Raw genomic sequence first — 21,728 nt, 5'->3', positions numbered from 1 at the left:
CGGGCAAGGGGAGGCCTTGGGCAGCCAGGCTGGGTGGGTGGTGGGTGCTGCGATTCGGGAGCAGCAGAGGGAAGACCTCTCCATAAAACCCCTGGCACAGCCCCAGCCCCGCGAGGGAAGCGCAGAGCTCTGCGGCCGGTGCTGCTCCTGTGGGCAAGGACAACGCAGGGAGGAAAAACACCAGGCGGAACAGTGACGTCCCGCTTACGAGGACGCCGAGAGCCCCTCACCGTCAGAAGCACCTTCCCGAGGAGGAGCAGCCCAGACGGCTCTGGCCAGCAGAACTCATCCCAGCCCAGAGGCTCCGCTGGAAACTTCTCCCGCTCCGGATCCGGCTGTGTCGGAGCATCCGAGGGCAGGGAGGGCCAGCGCTGCCCCGACCCTACAGCTGCTGCCAGGCCAAAGTCGGTCATTGGAAATCAGTGAAGGGTTTGATAATGGTGTATGCCTGGAAAGACAAACAAACAGAGCTTAATGAAACCTTTATTTTAAAATATGTTTTTTAATTTAAATGCAAATTGGGTGCTGTGTTAACTGTAGGTCACTCGCACTGACACACTGCTTAATTAGCAGGGATGAGTCTCAGGAAGCAAAGGCGGCTAATGGCCAGCCCTTTCCTGTGCATTTGTTTTAAGTTAATTAAAATTTTTCAGAAAGGGATCTGTCCTGCTCTGCAGAACAGCTCCTCGGCTCTGTTCAGCCAGTCCTTTCCCAAGCCAAGCACGCTGCCAGGGATGCTCTCAGCAGGCTATTAGCTATTAATCGAGCAGGGCACATTTATTTCTGCATCCTGAAATCCCCTTTGGCGAGTCACAAATCACAGCCCACCGTTCAATAGATGCGCCTGCAAGATCCAGCGTCAGGCAAAACGGTATCAACAATAAATCTGAGCAAGGACGCACGAGATTTTTCTAAACGCTGGGGTGAATTACATATATAAGTCTTCAGACAAGACATTAAACCTAATGTGAAATTGAACCTTCAAAGTGATGAGCGGAGCAGTTATCCCGTGTTACACGCAAGTTATGCGCAGGAGGATCTCATTTAGAGAAAATCTGCCTTTGCCAAGAGAGATGAGCTAAAATCGAGAGCCATGATCCGCGTCAGGGCTCTGGGGACGGAGCTTTAACCCTTCCCTCGGTGCCACTGCCGCCCACCGACCCCCAGCCCGGGGTGGGGAGACCTCCCCAGGGCGGCCCGAGCGGTGAGGCCGGGTGGTGGGAGACGCGGGCCGTGGGAGCGACGGGTGGACGGCGCCATCTCGGAGCACGGAACAGGCGCAGCCCCTGGCCTGGTGCAGCCCTAGGATCCGCTGTGGGACACGGCTGGTCCCGAGCGGGCGGGAAGGCTCCCCCAGCCCGGCTGCGCCTGCGGCCGGCTTCCCCTCAGCAGGATGAAGCACTGTCAGCTCGCAAGACAGACCCCGATACGAAACGTTATCAGGAGAATGTGGAAGCAGAGCAGGAGCGACCCTGCGGCAGCTCCCCCGGCACGCGGCCGAGCGCAGCAGCCATCAGGGCCTGTCAATAAACGCTCACAATTTAATCAGCGTATGTCCCTCTACAGAGCAAATCGATAGCATCTCATTGGGAGAAAATGAGATAAACAGTAGCTTTAATAGCGCTCCATTTCCCTGCAAATAGGAGCCCCAACCCGGGGCTGCCTCCCGGGCGCAGGAAGAAAAGGTCCTTGATTAAAGGACATGCTCCAAGGTTGCCCGTTTTTTGCCATGTTGCGTTTCATCCCCATTCCCATCCTGACCGGCTCGGTGCGGTGAGAGCGAGCAGACCCAGGAACAGCCGGCTCGGACATGGGAAGGAAAAGCAGGCGGCAGCCCAGGGCCCGGCTCTGCCCGGCGCATCCCGGCTCTCGGCGGCTGCTCCCCCCCGGCCTTGGTGTCCGCATCCCGGCGGGTACGAGCTCACCCGCCCCCTCAAGCGCGGGGGAATCCTCGTCTCCACCACACCGGCAGACGCACACCGGGGGCCAACCGCCGTCCCCGCTCACCTGGGATCCACGGGCAGCCACGGTGCCTTTGCGCCCTCTGCGCCGCCCGCCCCGGCAGACACCCATCCACGCTCCCGCTGGCCACAGGCAGCCGCCCGCTTGCCAGGGTGAGCTCCGGCTCTTGCTGCTGGTCCTCCCCGTTAGCTCCTTCAGGGCAAAAGCCATAAAAGTTAGGATTTAGAGTTTATTTGTCCCCTATGCTCTTGTCTGCCTACGAATGCCTATTTTCATTCTGAGAAAGGATCCCGTGTCTCTTTCAGCATCCTACGCGCGAGGGACAGCAGCCCAGAGCCCGGGGAGAGCTGCTGGCCCCGAGAGCTGCGGCTGCCTTGGCACCGGAGCCTGCCCTGCCAAAGCCCCGCTGGGGCTCCCACAGACCCGAGGACTCTTCTCTTCCCGTCTCAGCTATTTGCTTACCCCCTTGCTAAGCGCAGACCCTGAAGGACTTGCAACACTGGGCTCCATTTGGCAGCAGGCGAAGCCGTCGCCCCACGAGGAGAGGAGACAGGACCATTTCTCCAGCGGGAGGCTGGAGGGGCCCCAGGGGCTGCTCCCGGAGGAGAGTGTCCCGCCAGGCCATGCCCTCTGCCCGGGACCCACTCCCCGACCGCCGCGCTGGGTCACTCAGGCCATCACGTGGCCACCAGCTCCGCAGTGCCCAGGCCCCCGCGCTGCATGTGGGGACGTGTGTGGGGCGGGCGCCCATGGCACCGACCAGCCCCATCGCTCCCGAGCCTGGAGCCTCATCCCAAGTGGCCAAACACTCCTGCGGGAGGGGAGGAGAAGGACCTGGCAGGTGGGAGGAAAGGTGGTTTAATGAAGTATCCAGTATTTTAAACCACTGAAGGATTAAAGCAAGGAAGGGATAGGATCTTCCACAAAAACTCAGTCATTAGTGAAGCCCGAGGGTAGACGCAATTGTTTTCTGTTTTTTCCTCTCTTTGATGACCCAGTTTTTTAATCTCATCAGCACCAGGCTGCAGTGTTAATTTTTAAATATGCTTGGGTAACTGAGAACATTAACTATTCATGATCTTATCTTCAATAGCTGTTGGTTCTCTGACACCGTGCCAGGGTTGAGACGTACATAATGAGCCAGGGAGCGCTGAACTTACCAGGGAAGGTGATAGCTGGTTTTTCCTGAGCATCTTGTTGAAACGACCACAGGATGGGGTGGGGTTTCACAACGCTTGCGCTCCTGGATAACGCAAGGCTTGTGGGGCAGGCTCGCGTCATCGAGGCCACCCCCCTGCAATTGCGGTGGCTTGAAAATACCAAAGAACATGCAAAAAGCTGGGATCTGAGGAATGCCGCGGTCACTGCGAGCGCTTCAGCTCCGGTCCCCTGGGAAACCCCAGCGCAGGCTGTAACTACACGGGAGCCTCCTGAGCTGGCCGGAGGCGGCTCTGCTGTCCCCTGCCCGCCCAGGTACAGCCCGAGGCCGGGTACCGCCACCAGCGGAACCCCTGGTTATCAGGCACGTGCACTGACAGATAAAGTCAAGATCCTGCACAAAGAGAAAGGGCAGCCCTTTAGCTCTTGCTGCGAAGGGAGACAACAGAAGTACTGACCTTTGCTTATAGCCCAGCTTTGCTTTTCGGATCTTGCAGCGCAGCTCCTATGGACACGACACGCTCCCCTGCGTGTGGGAGTAGACAGGCCACGAGGAACCGGGCAGCGCTGCCAAACGCATCGCACGTTGCCACAGGGAACCGGGCAGGGACCCAAGGCCGGGCGGGCAGCGGGCGCGCCAGGCCCCGCCGCAGAGCCGGCTGTGCAGCTGCGGGCAAGGCAGGAGCCCCGCGCGAGCTGGCTGCCGCTCCCACAGCTGCATCTGGGGACGCTCCCTGCCAAGCTGGTCCCCTGGGCAGCCCCTGGCCGCTACGGCCGGGAGAGGAGAGCCCCGCGCTGCAGGCTGCCATGTGCTGTGCTCCGACAGCAGCCTGCCGACCGGGTGACTGACTCGTGCGTCAGACTGCGCGTACACCCGGCTCTCCTGGACCACGCTTTCCTGGGGTGCAGACTTCACCTGTCAGCAAGAACGGAGGAAGAGGCAGGTACAGGAGCTCGGGATACCTTGGGAAAAGCTGCGTGGTGCCAAGAGCTGTGAACAGGTAAAACGGGGCAGCATACAAAATGGAGCACAGGAGAGCAAACACAAACCAGCACAAGAATACAGTGATAGAAACACAGTAAGTTATTCAAGGGAATAAAAAACTTACGCTGCCTTTTAGGAGGGCTGGTAGCTGGTAGGGTGGGAGGCAGGCACCTCTCCCTCCTGCGGCAGGTACGGGGCGATGCTCTCGCCAACGCATTTATGCTGAGTCTGTTGCCAGAAAGCAAATCTCTTTGGTACTTCAAAGCATCCGCGTAGCGGGAGGAGAGCGCTGGGAGCACAGCGATCTGCGAGTCTCCTGGCCCAGAGTCAGCGGCGCGGTGGGAGAAGCACCCGCACATTTTCAGAAAAGGGTACAGGGCGTTCCCTGCTGGAAAACTGAAATACGGGTCAGAGAATCAGTGCGGCTGGAAGGGACCTCTGGAGGTCACCTTGTCCAACCCTCCGCTCAAGCAGAGGCACCTGGAGCCAGCTGCCCAGCAACACCCCAGACAAAGTTTACTGTATTTTTTCCCCTATGAAAATTAAATATCATAGAAGAAAAATGAATTACTTAATCTGAAAACTAACAAAATTACACTGGATGCTCATGTATATAGCATTTTATTGAATGAAGGTATATTACAATAGACAAACATATATTACACATGCTATACAAAATATACATTCTTACGTGAAAAAAATATAAATAGACACTAGGAAATAGCAACAGGGCACAAAAGCAGCTTTGCTCACGCTGTCTTATGAACCCCTGGTTCCCGTACTGTTAGTACTTTGGCATTGACTGAAGAAACTGTCTGTGTTCACTGAAGACAGAATGGCCACTCCGTCCTGTCTGCACCTCCTGGAGGAGAGGGGAAGAGACGTGGGATTTTGTCTGCAAGTCTGCCTAGGAAGTTTTTCCACAACGCTAAGTACAGCAAGGTGTTCACCTGCTTAGAAGCTTCAGCTCTTTACAGCCAGCTTACGGACTTTAAAGAGACACCATTGCTCGTGGAAGGACGCAAATGTCCTAATTCATCACGGCAGCTTTTACAGGCCAGTATCTCCCAGAAATCAGTGCAGCTAGCACTGCAGTTTGTCCTGGGGCAGACAGCATTGATTTTAAAACCCTAGTCTTGGCCAAACACATCTTACCTACCTAAAGGGAATGCAATCACGCGAGAGAGTTGTGCCCAAAGCACACCTAAGGTCTGGACATCGACAGCTGTGCCGTGACAGATCTGCGGTAGCTCAACTCCACAAGAGAGAGGGATGAAAGAAAACGTAACAAGCATTTGCCAAATGCTGATGGGAGACAGAGCAGCAGCAGGCGTGCTATTTGCTGGCTAGCGGGGAAGCGTGGCTCTGCACATGCCAAGAAGCACTCTGCCACAGCAGCCGGTGTGAATATCTGGAGAAAGCAGCAAGCAGCCCCAAAGGATGAGGCTTTTCTGCTGCCATAGTTTCATGACCCGAGCTTTCTCATCTGGATTTAAACTGACAGTACTGTGTTCCTGCAGGAGCGATAACTTTGGATTGAGAATAAGCACCATGTCTTAAATGCTGTCTGGAAAGGAAAAGCCTGGAGGAAACAAAACCAGAATGAAACAAACTTAAGATTCTTCTTTTAGCCTGTATGTTACTAAAACATTTCAGATGTCAGAGCCCAAAAAGTTTCACACACCTGTGTTTCTCTCTACTTTATCCAAAAGTCAAGGACAATCAGATCCTCTTCCTACCAAAGCTGCTGGCTATCAAAGCAACCGCAGTTGCTTTGAGAGCATGGTAAGAGCCCTTCATAATACGTGCTCATTTGCATAGATCTGACTATTATTCATGCCCAAAGAGCTGTGGGAAAATAATCCTTTTTCCCAGCATTTACTCAAATAATCCACAGTCTCTGGAGTTTCAGCTGTGATCCTGCATGACTGCATCTGATACTTCAGTCACAGCCCCTCCTATCTAGGAACGGATCAACGGGAAGTCTTACATTCCTCTCTTGGGCTGGGCCAAATAGGTTTTTCTGTCTTTATAAAAATATACCATGCAGCTGCTTTCATTTTAGTACATATCCATGGCTTGAAAAAATGCAACAATGGCTAGGAAGAACGTCCCTTGCTCTTCAGGCATGAATATAGAGCATAACGTTGAGGCACTCTAGTGCTAAGCACAACACACTTGCCGAATACCCGTCACTGAGGAGCCTCTAACCACTGCTACGCAAACGTGCATTCTCCCAGAAGAATTTTCAGGAAGTCTTTACAATGTTCTTCCTCCTAATTTTGTCAGGTACATTCTACTGTAACTAACGAAGTTTGCACTTCCTCTGCCTCACCAAGTACTGGATTTCAAATACTGAGCAGCTCCCTGCACATCGTGTCATTTCTCACCTGTCAAACATGTAAACATTTTGGCCACTATTAAGAGAGTTCAACAGGGCAACAATCATGCCTGATATTTTACAACAGAAAAGGACACAAGTGTTTTAAACTACACACGCCTCTTGGCTGTGCAGAGGAAACAAAATCCACAGCATGGTTCACTGGGTATTTATCAAACGCTCTCCCAATTCATCCGACGCTTTTCATCACAACGTTCTTTTAAAAAGTACACTTAACTGTCAGCTAGGAAAAATACATGGAGACCTTGCTGCAACACAGACAATACACAGGCTTCTTTTAAAGATAAAAGCTTAGATAAACTTCTGAAAGATGCCACTCAAAACGCTCATCCTACAGCTATTTTACCAGATGACCGGAAGGAAACATTTTGCATACTGGTTTTTTGTTTGCTATGTACAAGAACTTCTGGGAAGTTGGCTGCTCCAGCCCGGAATCCAGGTGAACCCGGCTTGTCAGTGCAGGGTCTGCAGGGCTTCATGCTCTACTGGGCCAGACGGGCGCCCAACACCGAGATTCAAGGACTCTCTCAACGCTTAAATGGGTCAAAACTTAGACCTCTGCTCATGTCACGAAATGGATCAGCCTGCAGTCAGGTAAGTCAGGCTTAATGCATACAGGGTTGTACGTAACAATGAAATATCACAGTTTCACCACATACCTACAGTAAATTCACTTCTTTCCAAAACAAAGACAGCTCTATCCCCTCAGAACCAAGCTTTCGGTCCCACCAAAAAAACCACCCAAAACCATATGGCTTGATATGCAGCTGTCAAGACTAACAGTATGATACATACTTTGGCATAATAAAAAATATATTTACATTACAGCCAACACATTTATATGCTTAGTGTATACAAAATATTTATAAATGCAAATTTATTTACAACTAGAGTCCATTATTCATAGGACAAAACAAGCCCCAAAATTAGACTGGTAACAGGCGCCTGCCAACAGTCTAAGGAACAAGAAGCTGGCCAAGAGTTTTATGCTCACAATTACTGGGGAATTCCACGCGGAGGCCCTGAACATTTGTTTTCAAGCAGACAATGCAGTGCGAAATAGCTATGCGTTCTTGAGAGATTTTCAAAGCGTGCACCAACACAAAGGCTGCTTCCAACATCAGAAAATCCATGGTTTAATGCTATTCTTGCGGATATCGCTAATCATCCATGTGTTCTGTTGCACATTCCCATTTTCCAGTACACAGAAATCCAAGGGAAAAGGGCATGTGCCACCTCCGCCTAGGGGGCCTGACCGTGTTTAGTCAGCCTGGAGTTGTAGACACACGTACACAAGCATCTTTGGCCTTGGGGTTAGTCCTGAGGTAGTAAATACAAGAAGTCAGTTGATACGGATTTGCTTTCAAGACTTTGTATTAGGGTCTTACGTGGTTTCACTATAGTCATGAATGTTCCGTGTCCTATTAAAATCAAAGTTATGTTCACGTAACCTGTGGCAAGGTCTGGGTGAAGCAGCTTGTTCCCGGTCACTGTCAATAATGCCCTCGCTTTGAGGAGGTCGTGGGGTCTCACAGGCCGACTGCTGATGCAGAAAGTGGGAGTGAGAGAGCGCTAGGTCCTTGTTTACTCCCCATAAAGGAAGCTGGAAGGGTTCTGAGGAAGAAAAGTTAGAAGATGAACTGAAGTGAGTTCATGATAAACACACTCAAATTTTAAACAGAGTTGAGTTGTGCAACTCAGCAGTAACAGTCTTTCTGAGGTTATTTCCTTTATTTTGGAGAGCATATTTTACTGGATGCCCTCCCATTTCAGCACTTTGTTACAGTAACCAGAAACAACACACAGTTTTAGCGTGAATTTTTAGAGAGGCTACCTGGAAGAAAGTCAAGATAAAAACAATCAATTTACACAAAAAAAATATAAAAATCTTTTGGAGTTCTTTGAAACTCAGGCCAGCTCAAACAGAAGGGCTATTTGAATTTCCTATGTGAAGCTTTAACTCTTGCCTAATAGATGTCCTTGAAGTACACGCAAGGGATCACATTCCACAAGCTTTAAGAGGTGAACTGTAGATTAACAAATAGTCTTTTTAACATCGTCCTCTTCAGCTCTTGGATGCTGGATGCAAAGCAAGGGCTAGTCCTGAGAACAAGCCGTTAATAAACGGACGAGTTTCTTCAAGTGACTGTAGTTTGTGAAGTATTAGCTGTGTATCAATAGTGAAGGGCAGCACAGGGAAGGCCAGAGTTATCAGCGAATACAAAGCAAGAAAAAGGAAGGGAGGACACTCACCATTAATCTGCTGGGAGGAAATTTTCTTTTCATTCATTTTGTCATGGTTGGTAAGGAAGACAGACATGTCTCTGTCTGCTAAGAGATTATCAAGAGTATTGGTTTCATGCTGGGTGCGTGCTGCATAGGTTTCCTTAGGCATCTGCACCATGAGATTAGGGAGAGTTTGATCCAGGGAGTCCTCTTCTGTGATGTAGGCATAGGGACAGTACTCTCGCGTCCTGGAGTAGATGTTTGCATTGTCGTAACAGTCTGAGCAGATCACCAATGGCGCTGCACCACCTGAAAAACACAACGGAAAAACAAAATACTCTCAAAGAGGATAAAGATGCTTGATTTTCATAGACTCTTTCATGTCTTAGCATGATCATGTATTACAGCAGGACAGTCTGAAGGGCCTTTATACAGTTAACATGGTAACAGAGTGCTCAGACCATCTGTTTACTGAAGAAGTCACACAAGAAGTGCTCCAGGCTCACCACCATCCAAATTCTCAACAGCACTGCCCTTCTTTGGCTAACCAGGGGAAACCATGGACATGGGTGAGAGGGATCTTGTGTTTGCTCTCCTGTTTCAAGGGCAAAAGGGTTCAAGCAGGGCCAACCAGCTTGGGCACCAGGCTGAAACAGCCCTGGAACCAAACTGGGATACTTATCCATGTCGGCTTATGCTGTGTTCCAGACTTGTACCCTGCATGTCCCCACACCTCAGACCAGATGATAAAGTGGTTGTTGAGACGAGCTGCTTCTCAGCTCCTTCCCGATACAGACTCTAGTGTAATAGGACTACAGACTAGAGGGAATGGATCATGGGACAGATGTGAAAAGCTTATACTGAATAATCACTCTTGAAAGCCAGGCTACACAAGGATGGCTCCTCAGCATTTGGATGGTAAAAAATAGTGTCTCTGGAGACTCAATAATGCAAATATCCTGAAAAGCATCCAAACAAGGTAGGGAAATAGTGTAGACCCTTTAGCTATGATTGTAGCAAGTAGACTATATGTCTGGCACAGGCAGTAATCTTATGCCAAGGACAAGAGGTACAGTAAGTCATCTTCCAAGTGAACTTGATCTCCACTTCCATTGCCTGGACTCTTGAGATGCCAAAGGAAAGAAACAACATAAAAATCTACCTTGACATTTAAGCTAGGAATTCTCTAATGGCATCCCCACCTTGCTGAACAGATCACAAACCCTGAAGCAAAGAGCCTCTGGAAGGAGCTCTACTACTCTGGCACCTGAAGGACAGCAGTCATGACATCTACATGCAAAAGCAGATGTCACACAGACATTGCTGGACCAAAGACTAAACCACACACACAGAATGCAGAAGCCTTGATAGCAGAATATAAACAAACACTAGAAGAAAAGCAGGAGATGCCTCAAACTCAGAACAATCAATGGAAATTTTCAGATCAACCTGAATTCTTCTCTAGAAAAAGTCACCTTTGATGGCAACAAGCAGCACTATGCTGCACTGTGGAACGCTGCTGCCAGCTCTGAGGCCAGACCGTGCACTGGCATCCTGCTGGAACACAAGGAATACACGTGAGGGCTTTGCTTACCATCTGTGCCTTTACGCACGTAGCTACCGGCTGGAGGCATAAGCTGCTGATGGCTCCCTGCCTCTGAGTTACTGTAGCCTTCCTGAGGCTCTGACAGAGTTCCTTGGGAGGACAGATAGCTGGGAATGTCTGCGGGGAGGTTCATCTCCTCTGCAAGGCAGAATCACCATTGAAGACATTAACAGCTAAGTGTGAGGATTTCAAGGTAGTACCAACATTATTACCCACATTAACAAAAACATCATGCAGAATTTCAGCTCACATAGTTATCTTTTTTCTGCCTCAGTCATTAAAAACCCATATAGCTAGTTCAAAACAAACAGGGCCAGAACAGAAATTTACAGACATTATTCCAGGTCCTGAAAACATCTGTAAGTTTCAAATATTAATTTCGAAACTTTGCTGTTTTCCCTCAATGTAGAACAAATCTAGTGTATAAGGAGTAAAATTAACACACTCTTGATATCTTAAAAAAACCCTCTAAAATGAAGGAATTTGAGCAAATCGCTGAAGAGATTTTAGAAGGAAATCTTCAGTTCTTCAATCTTATCCATCTGTAACAAATCCAGACACTTCACCACCCTGAACAAGTGTTTTGGAGTAGAAACAAGGCTGAAGCCTGTTCTTTCTGCACTTTACCTGTGTTAGTGATGCTGTAATCTTCGCTCTTCCTTCTCATGTGGTAGATCACGATAACCCATACCAGGGACGTTCCCACAACACAGCACACCACAACGATAATCACAATGCCCACTGTGGTCCAGCCATCCTCCTCATGGACAATGCCACCCTGGGAGGAATCACAGTTTGGGGAAGCCAGGACATGGAGGTAAATATGGCCACGCTCGGTGCCCAGTGTGTTGGACATAACGCACGTGTACTTCCCGGCATCCTCTAGTCCAGCATCCACAATGATAAGGAGCTGATTGGCCGCAGCAAAAAAATGCCGTTCCGTGACTGTCAGAGGGCCGTCGTCTTTAGTCCAATTGAGGCGAGGGGCAGGACTGCCACCAGCTATGCACTGCAGGACAGCGGTTTCACCTCGGGTTACTGTTCTGTCTTCCAAGGGCCTAACGAAGGAAGGAGTTTCTGTGACAGTGGAGGAAAAATAAGAATAGTTGTAAGATAACTTCATTGTGCAACACCAGTGTGTACTCCATGATATTTAAAAATCTGATCTTACAACCTGAATGTAAGCTTGAGTAATGAAACACAGGATTCAGGAAATCCTGTGAGTCCAGCTCTTCTATCGATCACTGCAACAAATGCAGGTGCAGCAAACATCCCCAAAATTGCACTAGCCACAGTCTGCTTTATGTATTTCAATTCTAAATTTGCATATGACCATAAGGTTAAAGGTCGGGGTCTTCTAAATATACTCTAGATGTACTCTAGAAGGAGCTTCCTTCCAGTATTACTCGGTGTAGTTCATGTTACCTGGGACTGAATTTGTTCTAAGACAACACAAATCTAGCCTACACTGCTGTATTGAGATAGGCCCCTCAGTTCTCTCCTGCACGGATCATACTAAATTCACTGCAGAGCGCTGTAGTTTAGCTTCTAAAGCTTCACTATTCAAAAATCACGTCAAGTACTGCATTCCAATGCCCCCATCCCACGTAAAGCAGTTAGAGATGCTGGTCCAGAGGCAGCATCTTTAAACTTAGAGTCTGGGGGAGAGGGGGTGGGGCAAACATGGGAGAAAAAAATTTTCCTGTTCCTTATTGCAGAATACCATGACAGCTAGGAAACGACATTCTCTGTATTTTAACTTCATTCTTTAGGACTTAAGCTTGCTACTTACAGATGAGATACTCCACCACTGCAGAAGGGAAGCGACCCGTATGCAAGCACAGCTTAGCACACTACTTACCTAAAACGGTCAGCGTGGCGTTTGCCGACAATCCACCTGCAGTGTTTTGTGCCATACAGCTATAGATCCCCATGTCTTCTATTTTCACATTGGCAATAAAGAACACATCATCCTCAGGCATGACATGCATCCTCCTCTCTCTCGCAGCAGGGAAGTCTGTGCCACCATCTTTCTGCCAGGAGATCTGTGGAGTAGGGTGTCCCTCTGCAGCACACTCCAGCCGGGCCATCGCCCCAGTGCGGATGGTAAGATCCATGGGGGTTTTCAGGAAAGAAGGGAGCTCTGGACCAAAGGAGACAGTTTCAGCATTTTCAGTACCAGGGAAAAAGCAGCAAAAGCTCCACAGCACAGAAAATATCTGAAACACACCTGTAGTCCTCCCTTAGAGAGAGGGGCAGATTCTTCTGAAGAACTGCACAAGTGTTCCTAGTCGTTTCTAAGAGCCTGTCCTCTAAATTTAAATACAGTATCTACAGTGTTCATTTAAGATGATCTGAATAACAACATTTCTCATGGGGAAAAGGTTTGGCTTCCTTCATCAGCCCTTTGTCACACTTCTCCCCTGGAAACAGGGAATGCGAACTTCCATCTTGCCAGTCCAAGTCTGCATTATATGTTCTGCACAAGCAGAAGCAACACGGGCACTGCTGCTCTCAGATACAATGGGGATCAGCAGTCTATGACTGATGTGAATATTGTCATCCTACACCCCTTCCCTCAAGCCAAAATAAACAGAATCATTATGGCTAAAAACAAAGGACTTCATAACTGATTTTTCAGAGTTTGTTTCCAGTCCCACACATTTTTGGTTGAATCTTCCCTAATTTTACAAACACATGGGAAAGGTGCTTAGTTCTGAAGTGACAGCAGAGGGAGCTTTTAGTTTAAGAGACTTCTACCTCCATTAACCAGACCAACAACTGCTGTTACAATGGAAGCATGGGAGGTATTCGCCCCTTTTGAAAAGGGAACAGAAGGCTTTTCACCCACAAAAAAACCCCAAACCACTTCTTTCCCACTTTACAAAAAGATGTTTGATACTTCTAAATACCAATGAGACAATCTTGCAAGACTATTTTGTGCCAGCTCTAGTGAAAAAATAGACTTACAGCTCTTTAAATACAGCTTTAGGTTAAGCGTTTCTCCTTGGTTACCATGATTGCTTACCATTGACAGTCAGCTTGGCTTTGTTGGAGTAATTGGAGCCAAAGTGATTGGTGACAATGCACTGATACTTTCCTTCATCAGTGAAATTCACATTGAAAAGGTGCAGGACAGTGGTATACTCGACCACCTCACCACTTTGCTGCTGGTATCTGGCAAAATTCTCAACCTCTGCATCATACAGTACTTCACTGTCCTTACGCCAGGCAGTGGACATGGGTGAATCACTGCTGCTCACAGCGCTGCAAGTCAGAGTCACATTCATGCCGCGCAGAGCGATTGTGGTCTCAGGATGCACTCTTATCTGTGGTTTAGGGAAATTATCTGAAAATAAAAGCACCAAGATTACTTTCCTCTTCAACTTTCGATTAATATTGCAAGAGAATTCACTCAAAGGACAATGTAAGCAGAAAGGAAGCTTTGGGAACAGATGTCCTGCTTGAGGTGCACATATTCAGCTGTTTTCATTTGGAAATCAAGCTGTGAGAGAGGGTCAGAACCACACGCAGGCCTACAGAATAAGCACCGAGAACAATCAGTGTAGAAGTGTGGTCTCGAGCAGCGCCCTGTACTTTGTACGACTGTCTGGAACTTGCTATATTTAGATCACACACAAAAGCCGTGCTCGGCTGAAGAGCTAGGCTATTTTACAAAGGACTGAGACTTATTTTCAGATACTTTAAATATCTTGAAGAGCTTTTAAGTTCTACAACTACAAAGCATAGCAAACTGGCAGCTCACTCTATCTCATCCCACTCGATGAGTTATTCCAATACCTATTATTTCAGCAAAGACATTCTCGTAGGTGCACACAGTGTTCAGTGTCAAGTACCACGGTGGTGATATTAGAACGGAGAAGTGGGTGCTTGCGCCTACATGATGATTATTGTAGCCTTTACCACCGAAAGAATGAAAGAACTGCATACACACAAGTAACACTTATCAGAGTGCTCACCCAAAAAATGGAACACCAGACTATTTCCAGGCCTGTCACAGACTTCACACATGACTCTGGGCAAAGAGTCTCTCAGTTTCCTTCTTACAGTGTGGTTACAAAAATAAACAGGATTATGTCTGAAACTGTGGTGGCAGAGACCAGATAAACATTACAGATACAGAGCATCAGAAAATGCGCCAGAGTATTAACTATTCTGGCCCTGCTGGTATGGACAAGAACCAGTAAGGAAGTGTCAAACAGCCCTTCCAAAGCTAAAGACGTTCATAAGTAGGGAGAATGGAAGCATAATCAGTTTTTAACAGTAACCTAAGTGAAAAATAATGCCTCCCTTAGGTGAGCTTCAGGGCTCAAATACAACAAAACAGAGCAAAGAGAAACAGAATTAAAGCCCAAACTCCAAGGCAGACCCAGCAATGTACACAGGCCCACGTGTGCACCACGGCCAAGACCAAGTACCTCCAGCAGTGCTACAGCCTGATTTCAGAAAGGGACCTGCACAGATTTGTGTTTCCATGCTTTTATATCAAAAGTCATTAAAAAGACAAACCGCAGACAAAGTCATCGGGGTCCACGCTGAGAAGGCTTTGTCCTGCTAACCATTCAGGATGGGCACAGCTAACGTTTACTGCCTGCTGTAAATGGCTGTCAGTGAGCCACTGCGGCAGCCACTTCAACTGGCAATCACAAAGCAAGCTGCTAGTGTTCAAAATTCTGCAGAAACAAGGCAAAATAAAAGTGTGATTAAGGTTTAGTATTTCACATTCCCACATGTGATTTCATGCAGCAAAACAACTTAAAGCATATACCTTCAGAAATTTCAAGATTTACAGTATTCTTCTATGCTACAGGTATTTATAATAAAGTGTTACCTATACATGCTATAAACAATCCAGGAAAACCTTCCCTCTTTGTCAGCATTAGAGCATTACATCTCTCTTCAATTCTGAAGAAAACAACCTCGGATTTTCAACTTCTAAAAAAACCAGTAAGCGTGTCTTTACAATTATCCCATCCCTCTTTAAAGCAATTAAAAGGAACATAACACTGCAGAGCAGCTCTACGTCTCAAACGCTTGCCTTTATGAAATGAGCGTAGGGCTCAATATTCCCTTTCATACTAGCTAAGAAATATTTAGGAACGAAAGTGATTTGTTTCACACAGGTATCTACTGCAGATTGTTTTCTCTGCTCCACAGAAAAACTACGAACAGGAAACAATGATGGGTCACCTTTTCCCCCACCACCTGCTTTCCAAGTTTCCTAAGTATTATGTACGAGTGTGGCTGACTGGAGAAAGCCCAGCACTTTTCCAAGAAGTGTTCTGCCACTGGATGAATCCAGTGGTGGAGAGGAGAAGCACAACAAGCCAGGATTCCGTCCTGCTCTCTGCCCATACATACCAACGATTCCTCACTTTTAAGATACGTTAGACAAGGCAATGAAAGTCTTATCTGTAACACCTAAAACACGTCTCCTCAAACTGACAGATCTTGTGGACTAACAGTCCATCTGGCCAAGATTAACTAATTGAATAACTGTTAAAACAGATTACACAATATTCAGAGACTTTATCTCATAGAGATGACTGTGTTACAGTAGGATTAGTCTTGGGTGTGAAGGTCACTTCACATTATAATACTTTAAATGTCTGAAGATCACAAGAGGCTCCAGCTGCTTCAGCTGAGCAAGTAAAAAATTTTGTCTAGCTGTGAATTTTAAAGCCTTTGCCTAGCCCCAAAAACAGGAAGACAAAATGTAGTGTTTGCTAACCCTCCTGAAAGATTCCTGATGAATAATTTTTGTCCACTGTCTACATGCTAGCGTGTGCCGAGTTTGCTGCAAAATCTTAAGATATGAAAAACCTAATGGTTCAGCACTGCAAGAAAAAGAATTATTTTCCACTAATTGCAACTAAGGAAACGGGGGTGCAAATTTTATGAAACCTTAAATCCAAAGTATACAGCTATCAGATTTGAGTCAACAATTTATCAGCATTGCTTTAAATATTTCATGATGAAAAGAGACACTTCAGTCAACTGCAGCCAACCCAACAATGGCTGAAGGATTCTTTACAAGGTAGGACTTGTAAAGAATCTGTAACTAATTGTCATGAACTTACAGCTCCTTCAGGTGAGCCTGGGCAAACGCGTTTTCTTGGATGGACATTACTGCATTGTTGCTTAAATCTCTGTAAGTTAACCAAAGAGAACAATAATGAGCAAGTATGATTTCATACGCTACCTTCAGTTACGTTCTTGAAAACGTGAGAGCAAGAACAAGACTAAAGTTGCCAAATAATTAGAAGTTCTATAAAGTAAAGTACTTACAAATGTTCAAGTCCTTCAAGACCAGAGAATGCTTTTTTGGTAATTGACTTAATCTGGTTTCCTTGCAAGATTCTGAAAGACAAAGTCCCCCAAACTCAAAAACGAGTCTCAATGTCAATATGAGTTCACAAACAAGACCCAAAGGAAGTTCCCTATGATGCTTAACTAAGTTTTTTCTAATTCTAGCTGAGCTAAAAGATCAAATACTATTTTCTGATTTTAAAGGCTCTACTAATTTTCCCAAGAACAGGGTTTCTTTTCCATTCTTAGCTTCAAGATTTGAAGATTAGAGATTATTCTTCAAGAAGAATTTTCTTCAAGATCAGAGACATGTCAGAAGATAATTTAAGTCAGCAGAATGAAACAGTGATAAGGAGAACTTGGGAGTGCAGCCCTAACGTCTTAATACCAGTCTGCCACAATCACATTAGTGCCTGAGACTACACTCTCATACCAAGCTATTTCTTATAAGTAACGTCTGTAGCTCCACAGGATGGAGCTTCCTACAAAGCACATGGCACTGGATGAAAAGTGCATAGTCTAAGTACTGAAAAGCTGCTAATTCAATAATGGTTCATGTTTGCTCAAAAATATTTTTTTTTTAAGTGATAACTTTTACCCAAACTAAAGCAGCACAAGAAGTTACAATGATCACACAGCAGAACTGGTCTAGTCAATAAAAAATGCAGTCAAATACTTATGCTTAATTTCTTTAAATTGCTGCTGCAAGGTGATCCAGTGCTACGCAGATCCGATGCTCCTGAACACGGAGCCCAAGCCAATACGAAGAGGTTGTAGCACGGGGGTGGAAACACACAGGATACAGCGGCCAACCAGAAAGTCTTTCTGCCTCCTGCCATTGATTTAGAATTACTTCATATTCTGCACTCTCCCTCTGCTCTTCGTGCCTGGGAAGTACTGTCATTTCAATGTTTTGTTATACGTACAGTTTGTCCAGCCTGCTGAGTCCCACAAACGCTTCATTTGCATCTTCTATGGCCCAAGAGATCTCATTGTTCCGCAAGTCCCTGCAGGAGAAGAGCTTTCTTGTAAAGAAGCCTTGTAACATCGTCATGCCCGCTGCTCATGGCGAGTTAGGGAAGAGAACGCACTGGTGTACGGGCCTGCTATGGTGTTCTGGCACAGTGTCACCTGGAAGGTCTCAAATCTTCTATAAAGCTAAGTTTGTCAGAAGATGAATATTCCATTTCAGAGATGCAAGGGAAAACAGCATTGTTCAACATCAGTACCGCAGACAGAACCACAAACAAATTCTGCAGTACAACTTCTTGATGTGGGATTGAAGGAAAGGCCCAGTCTGACGAGCACTCGTCATGTGATGGACTATGTACCAGGGGCTGGGAGAGGCTCCTGAAGCAAGTTGGTTCACGTAAGTGAATTAACCAATACACCATCAGCATTAATCTTCCCGAGTAACAGGCTTATAATAGCATTAGCATATTAAGAGATTACACATAGGTTATAGTGTAAGGCTGCCAGGCACAAAGTAGTAGATTTTCAGAATGAAGTTGATATTCTGCTCACAAATCTTGTTACCAGCTAATGGGATTTCTGTTTGACCTCTGCACAGCACTTCAGCCCCTCGCGTAGAAAAGCGGTCTAAAGAGCAAAAGCAATACAGCAACATGGTTTGGGGAGGATTAAATACTTTTTAGAGAGAAGGTGAAATAAATTCAGTTGCATTTTTAGCCTGCATGGCATGCAGTGAACTAGGAGTTTCCGTCAAGGCCACAGTTTTTGTCTGACACCACTGTGCACAGAAGTCCCTGCAGACAGGACTGTGTTTAAAGGGAAAGACACCAGTGAGAAACAGTCTGTACTGCATTTTACCAGATATTATACACATCAGCTTGATGGAGCTTCCAAACAAGTCAACTGACACAGAAAGCTAGCTATACATGCCAGCAACAGGTTACATCATCTCATATAAACACTTCTTTCCCTGTGCAAATGGTGGAAAAATGAAGTATCTGCTTTCCCTTGGATGAGACAGTAAATTGCGTAGAATACCATCCTGGAAGAGACTGGGATCGACCTCCAGGACACTGTAAGCGGCAACACATTTTCTCTTTTTTCTTACTTTGAAATATGGAAGTCTTGTTCTTAACACCATGCAGCAGTCACTTCCACAACTAATATATATAACACTTTACAGTTTAGGACAAAAAGAATTCCACGATTCATGCATCACAAGGTCTTAACAAAGATGGCGTCAATGCTTGCTCACATTAAGTATTTTCCTCTAAAAATTATTCAAGCTAAGGTACTCGACATGGATGCGATCTAATGAGAAGAATGAATAATATGCCAAATTTATTTCCAAGTTGCTAATTCTTGTGATTTGTAACTTGTTTCTAGAATTATCTCCAGGTTTGCTTCAGAATTTTAGGCTGTGAATGCTGGAGGGGTAGCAATGCCAGGCTACTCACAGTGTTACGAAGTACAAAATGTGATAAGATATAAAACTTCAGAACTTCACTGCTATTCTTAGACGCACCTTTAATCCTACCTTGCTCTTATTACCTTGTAGTTAACATACAGTCTTACAGTTTATTCTCATTAATTAAAGCTACGTTGCAGAATAGCGGCAGGAGCTGAACGTACCCAGAAATATTTACATCAGCCTTAGCATTGAAACAGCCAGTAGACAAGCAACAATGGAACTAATCCGACAGCAACACGGTATCTCCCGTTGTTTAAAGTATTTTTACACTCCACTACTCAAACCACTAAGCAAAATGAGTGAGCAACCCAAAAGAAAAGCCCCTCATTGTGTGAGCTGAGGAGGTGGCTCCTCACGCTCGGCTGGGCACTAATGCTTGGAGCCCTGTTAATCACCACCGCTCTGTCCTGCACATTCCAAGCCTGAAGCAAATGCCCAGACTCAGCTGTTGACGCCCCTGAGGAGCCCAGGAAAACCTACTAATTAATCTGCTCTTGTTCTTTTTCATGCTACTCTAAATCTAAGAAATTAGTTTTAATTATTTCATTAAAAGGTTGCATTAAGGTTAACAGAATATGACTGCTTACATAAATCTCTCTGGTGAGTTTGCTTATTTAAGCATTTATTTAATGAACTGACAGAGGGGTTATAAACTTTCACTCCTTTCTCAACTACCATTGTTTAGGATGATTACAGCCGTTCAGATCTACTTGGGACACTTGTTTTTTTATTAAAAGCCAGGATTGAATCTTTTCTTGTCAGAAGCATAGAACAGCTGCAGCTGCGAGGGAAGGTCCTGGCAAGTGCAGAGCTGTGCCTCCGACAGCAGAACTAATCCTGCAGCTCTCCCGTACGCTGCGCCCACGGCTCCAGCAGGGCCGGCTGAACCGCACAGTCGGCAACAAACGGGTTCACCGCTTGGTTGCTGAGGTTCCAGCCCTCTCAAAACCCACTGGAATAACGAGAGGTCCAGGCTGACCATTTGCTCCACAGCTGGCATTTTTGCAAGCTGACTATCCACACCTTCGCAGAACCCGTATGACATGTAATTGGGCGCTCAACTTTTCTTATCACCACTAAAATTAAGTGGTTGGTTTGTTTTAGCTGGGCCAGAACTCTCTTATCTTGGCACACCAAAAGATTATCAGCCCCGCTACACCTGCAGATAGGACAGCACACAACACTGCCAAATCACTGATCTCAGGCTTGCGCAGCAAGCAGACAATATTCCTTGTCTTTATTTGCAAAAGCTTCACTGCATTAAACCGAGACTCGAACTAGAATTTGTCTGTACTTACAAGGTTCGAAGATTTGTCAGACCTCTAAACACACCATCGGCGATGTGACTAATGCGATTGTCACCCAGGTTTAGTTTCTCCAATAAACCAAGTCCCACGAAGGCAGACTCCTTGAGGCGAGTTAGCTGGTTGTATGACAAGTCTCTAGAAACATTGAACGTGCACTTTAACGGCAAGTGGGGGGGTTAATTACGAAGATGCTATCAAACTTGATTAACTATTGTGTTTTAATTTCTCTAACGGAACGCTTATAAAAATAAGTAAAATACACAGCATTACCACGGGCCTAACAAGGAAATCGAGTACTTCCTTTGGTAATTCAGTCTTGCTGCATACGTGCTGGCCAATCTGTTATTGCAACATTACAAAATCCCCAGTGAAAAGCAGCCCAGGACTTACAGCTCAGAAAGCCTTTGGCAGAACTCCCAGGCATCTGGACTGATCCTGTTAATGGCATTCTGGCTAACGTAGAGTTGTTGCAATGTCCGCAGACCATACAGCCAGCCCTTGTTTACTTCTGTTAAGTTATTATGTTCCAGTTCTCTAAGGAATTAGAAGGAAAAACATTTGCCAAATAGATAATCAATGAAACATATATTTACAAGATTTCACCTTGTGGATCTCAAAATGATTTACTAACGTTAAACCTTATGCAACCTGAAATGCATGATTATATTGATCCCATCGAAACCAGAAGGGTGAACTGAAGTATAAGAACTGAGTAATTCAACAACAGCTGCAGCATGTGGCAGAAGGAAACTGTAATCTCTGTTCTCAAAGACTAGTTCTTTTTTAAAAATCTTTTGCTACCCCTGCATGGCATACCCCTGCGCTATCTCTGTCAGTCAGTCACACAACAAAGAACCATCCCATGTTATGGGGAATGCAAATGAAAACCAGCAAAAAGCAGCCTACAGAGTCAAAGCATTCTTGATCACCAAGTGGGAAGGAGTTGGGGTGAGAGCCAATATCTTTCTCCCTCTAAAGTAACCAAACACAATATCAAAATAATGGGTAAATACAGATCCATAAACTCATTTCCTGTGATGCTCATCAGTGTCTCAGCACAGCCTTGACGTACGGGAAGCCATCCAGGACACAACCCTCCACAGACAGAGTCCCTAAAAGAAATTAAACAACTGGGCATACTCACAATTCTTCTATATTACCCAGGCCAAAGAATGCTCCATCCATCAGTCTGCTAATCCCATTGCGCTGCATTTTTAAGGATTTTAAGGATTCCAGTCCTTGGAATGTAAGGCTCTCCACTATTTTAATCCGGTTCCTTTTCAGTTCCCTTTTGTAAAGATGACATTCAA

At 46.1% G+C, this 21,728-nt stretch overlaps 1 protein-coding gene across 2 annotated transcripts in view; it reads right to left on the bottom strand.

The window, feature by feature from the left end:
- Positions 1-269: 269 nt before the first annotated feature.
- The window catches only part of LRIG2 (leucine rich repeats and immunoglobulin like domains 2), a 28,991-nt gene continuing 7,532 nt past the window's right edge, over positions 270-21,728 (bottom strand). Inside the window, exons 6-19 of one of the 2 annotated variants that reach the window (XM_054181195.1) lie at positions 21,563-21,706; positions 20,809-20,952; positions 20,410-20,553; positions 17,595-17,675; positions 16,648-16,719; positions 16,440-16,508; positions 14,869-15,032; positions 13,367-13,687; positions 12,200-12,481; positions 10,966-11,415; positions 10,327-10,476; positions 8,760-9,041; positions 7,958-8,120; positions 270-448 (exon numbers count right to left, since the gene is read on the bottom strand). In XM_054181195.1, the coding sequence (XP_054037170.1) occupies positions 286-448; positions 7,958-8,120; positions 8,760-9,041; positions 10,327-10,476; positions 10,966-11,415; positions 12,200-12,481; positions 13,367-13,687; positions 14,869-15,032; positions 16,440-16,508; positions 16,648-16,719; positions 17,595-17,675; positions 20,410-20,553; positions 20,809-20,952; positions 21,563-21,706 (2,629 nt within the window). In that variant the 3' untranslated portion in view covers positions 270-285. Of the gene's footprint in view, positions 449-4,707; positions 8,121-8,759; positions 9,042-10,326; positions 10,477-10,965; positions 11,416-12,199; positions 12,482-13,366; positions 13,688-14,868; positions 15,033-16,439; positions 16,509-16,647; positions 16,720-17,594; positions 17,676-20,409; positions 20,554-20,808; positions 20,953-21,562; positions 21,707-21,728 lie in introns of those variants that run through there. The other variant, XM_054181194.1, reaches the window with a different exon arrangement.

This window comes from Rissa tridactyla, chromosome 21 (genome assembly GCF_028500815.1).
Source record: "Rissa tridactyla isolate bRisTri1 chromosome 21, bRisTri1.patW.cur.20221130, whole genome shotgun sequence".
NCBI classification, from domain to species: Eukaryota; Metazoa; Chordata; class Aves; order Charadriiformes; family Laridae; genus Rissa; species Rissa tridactyla.
Note: the sequence above shows the minus strand (reverse complement) of the source record. Positions and strands in the feature narration are given on the sequence as shown.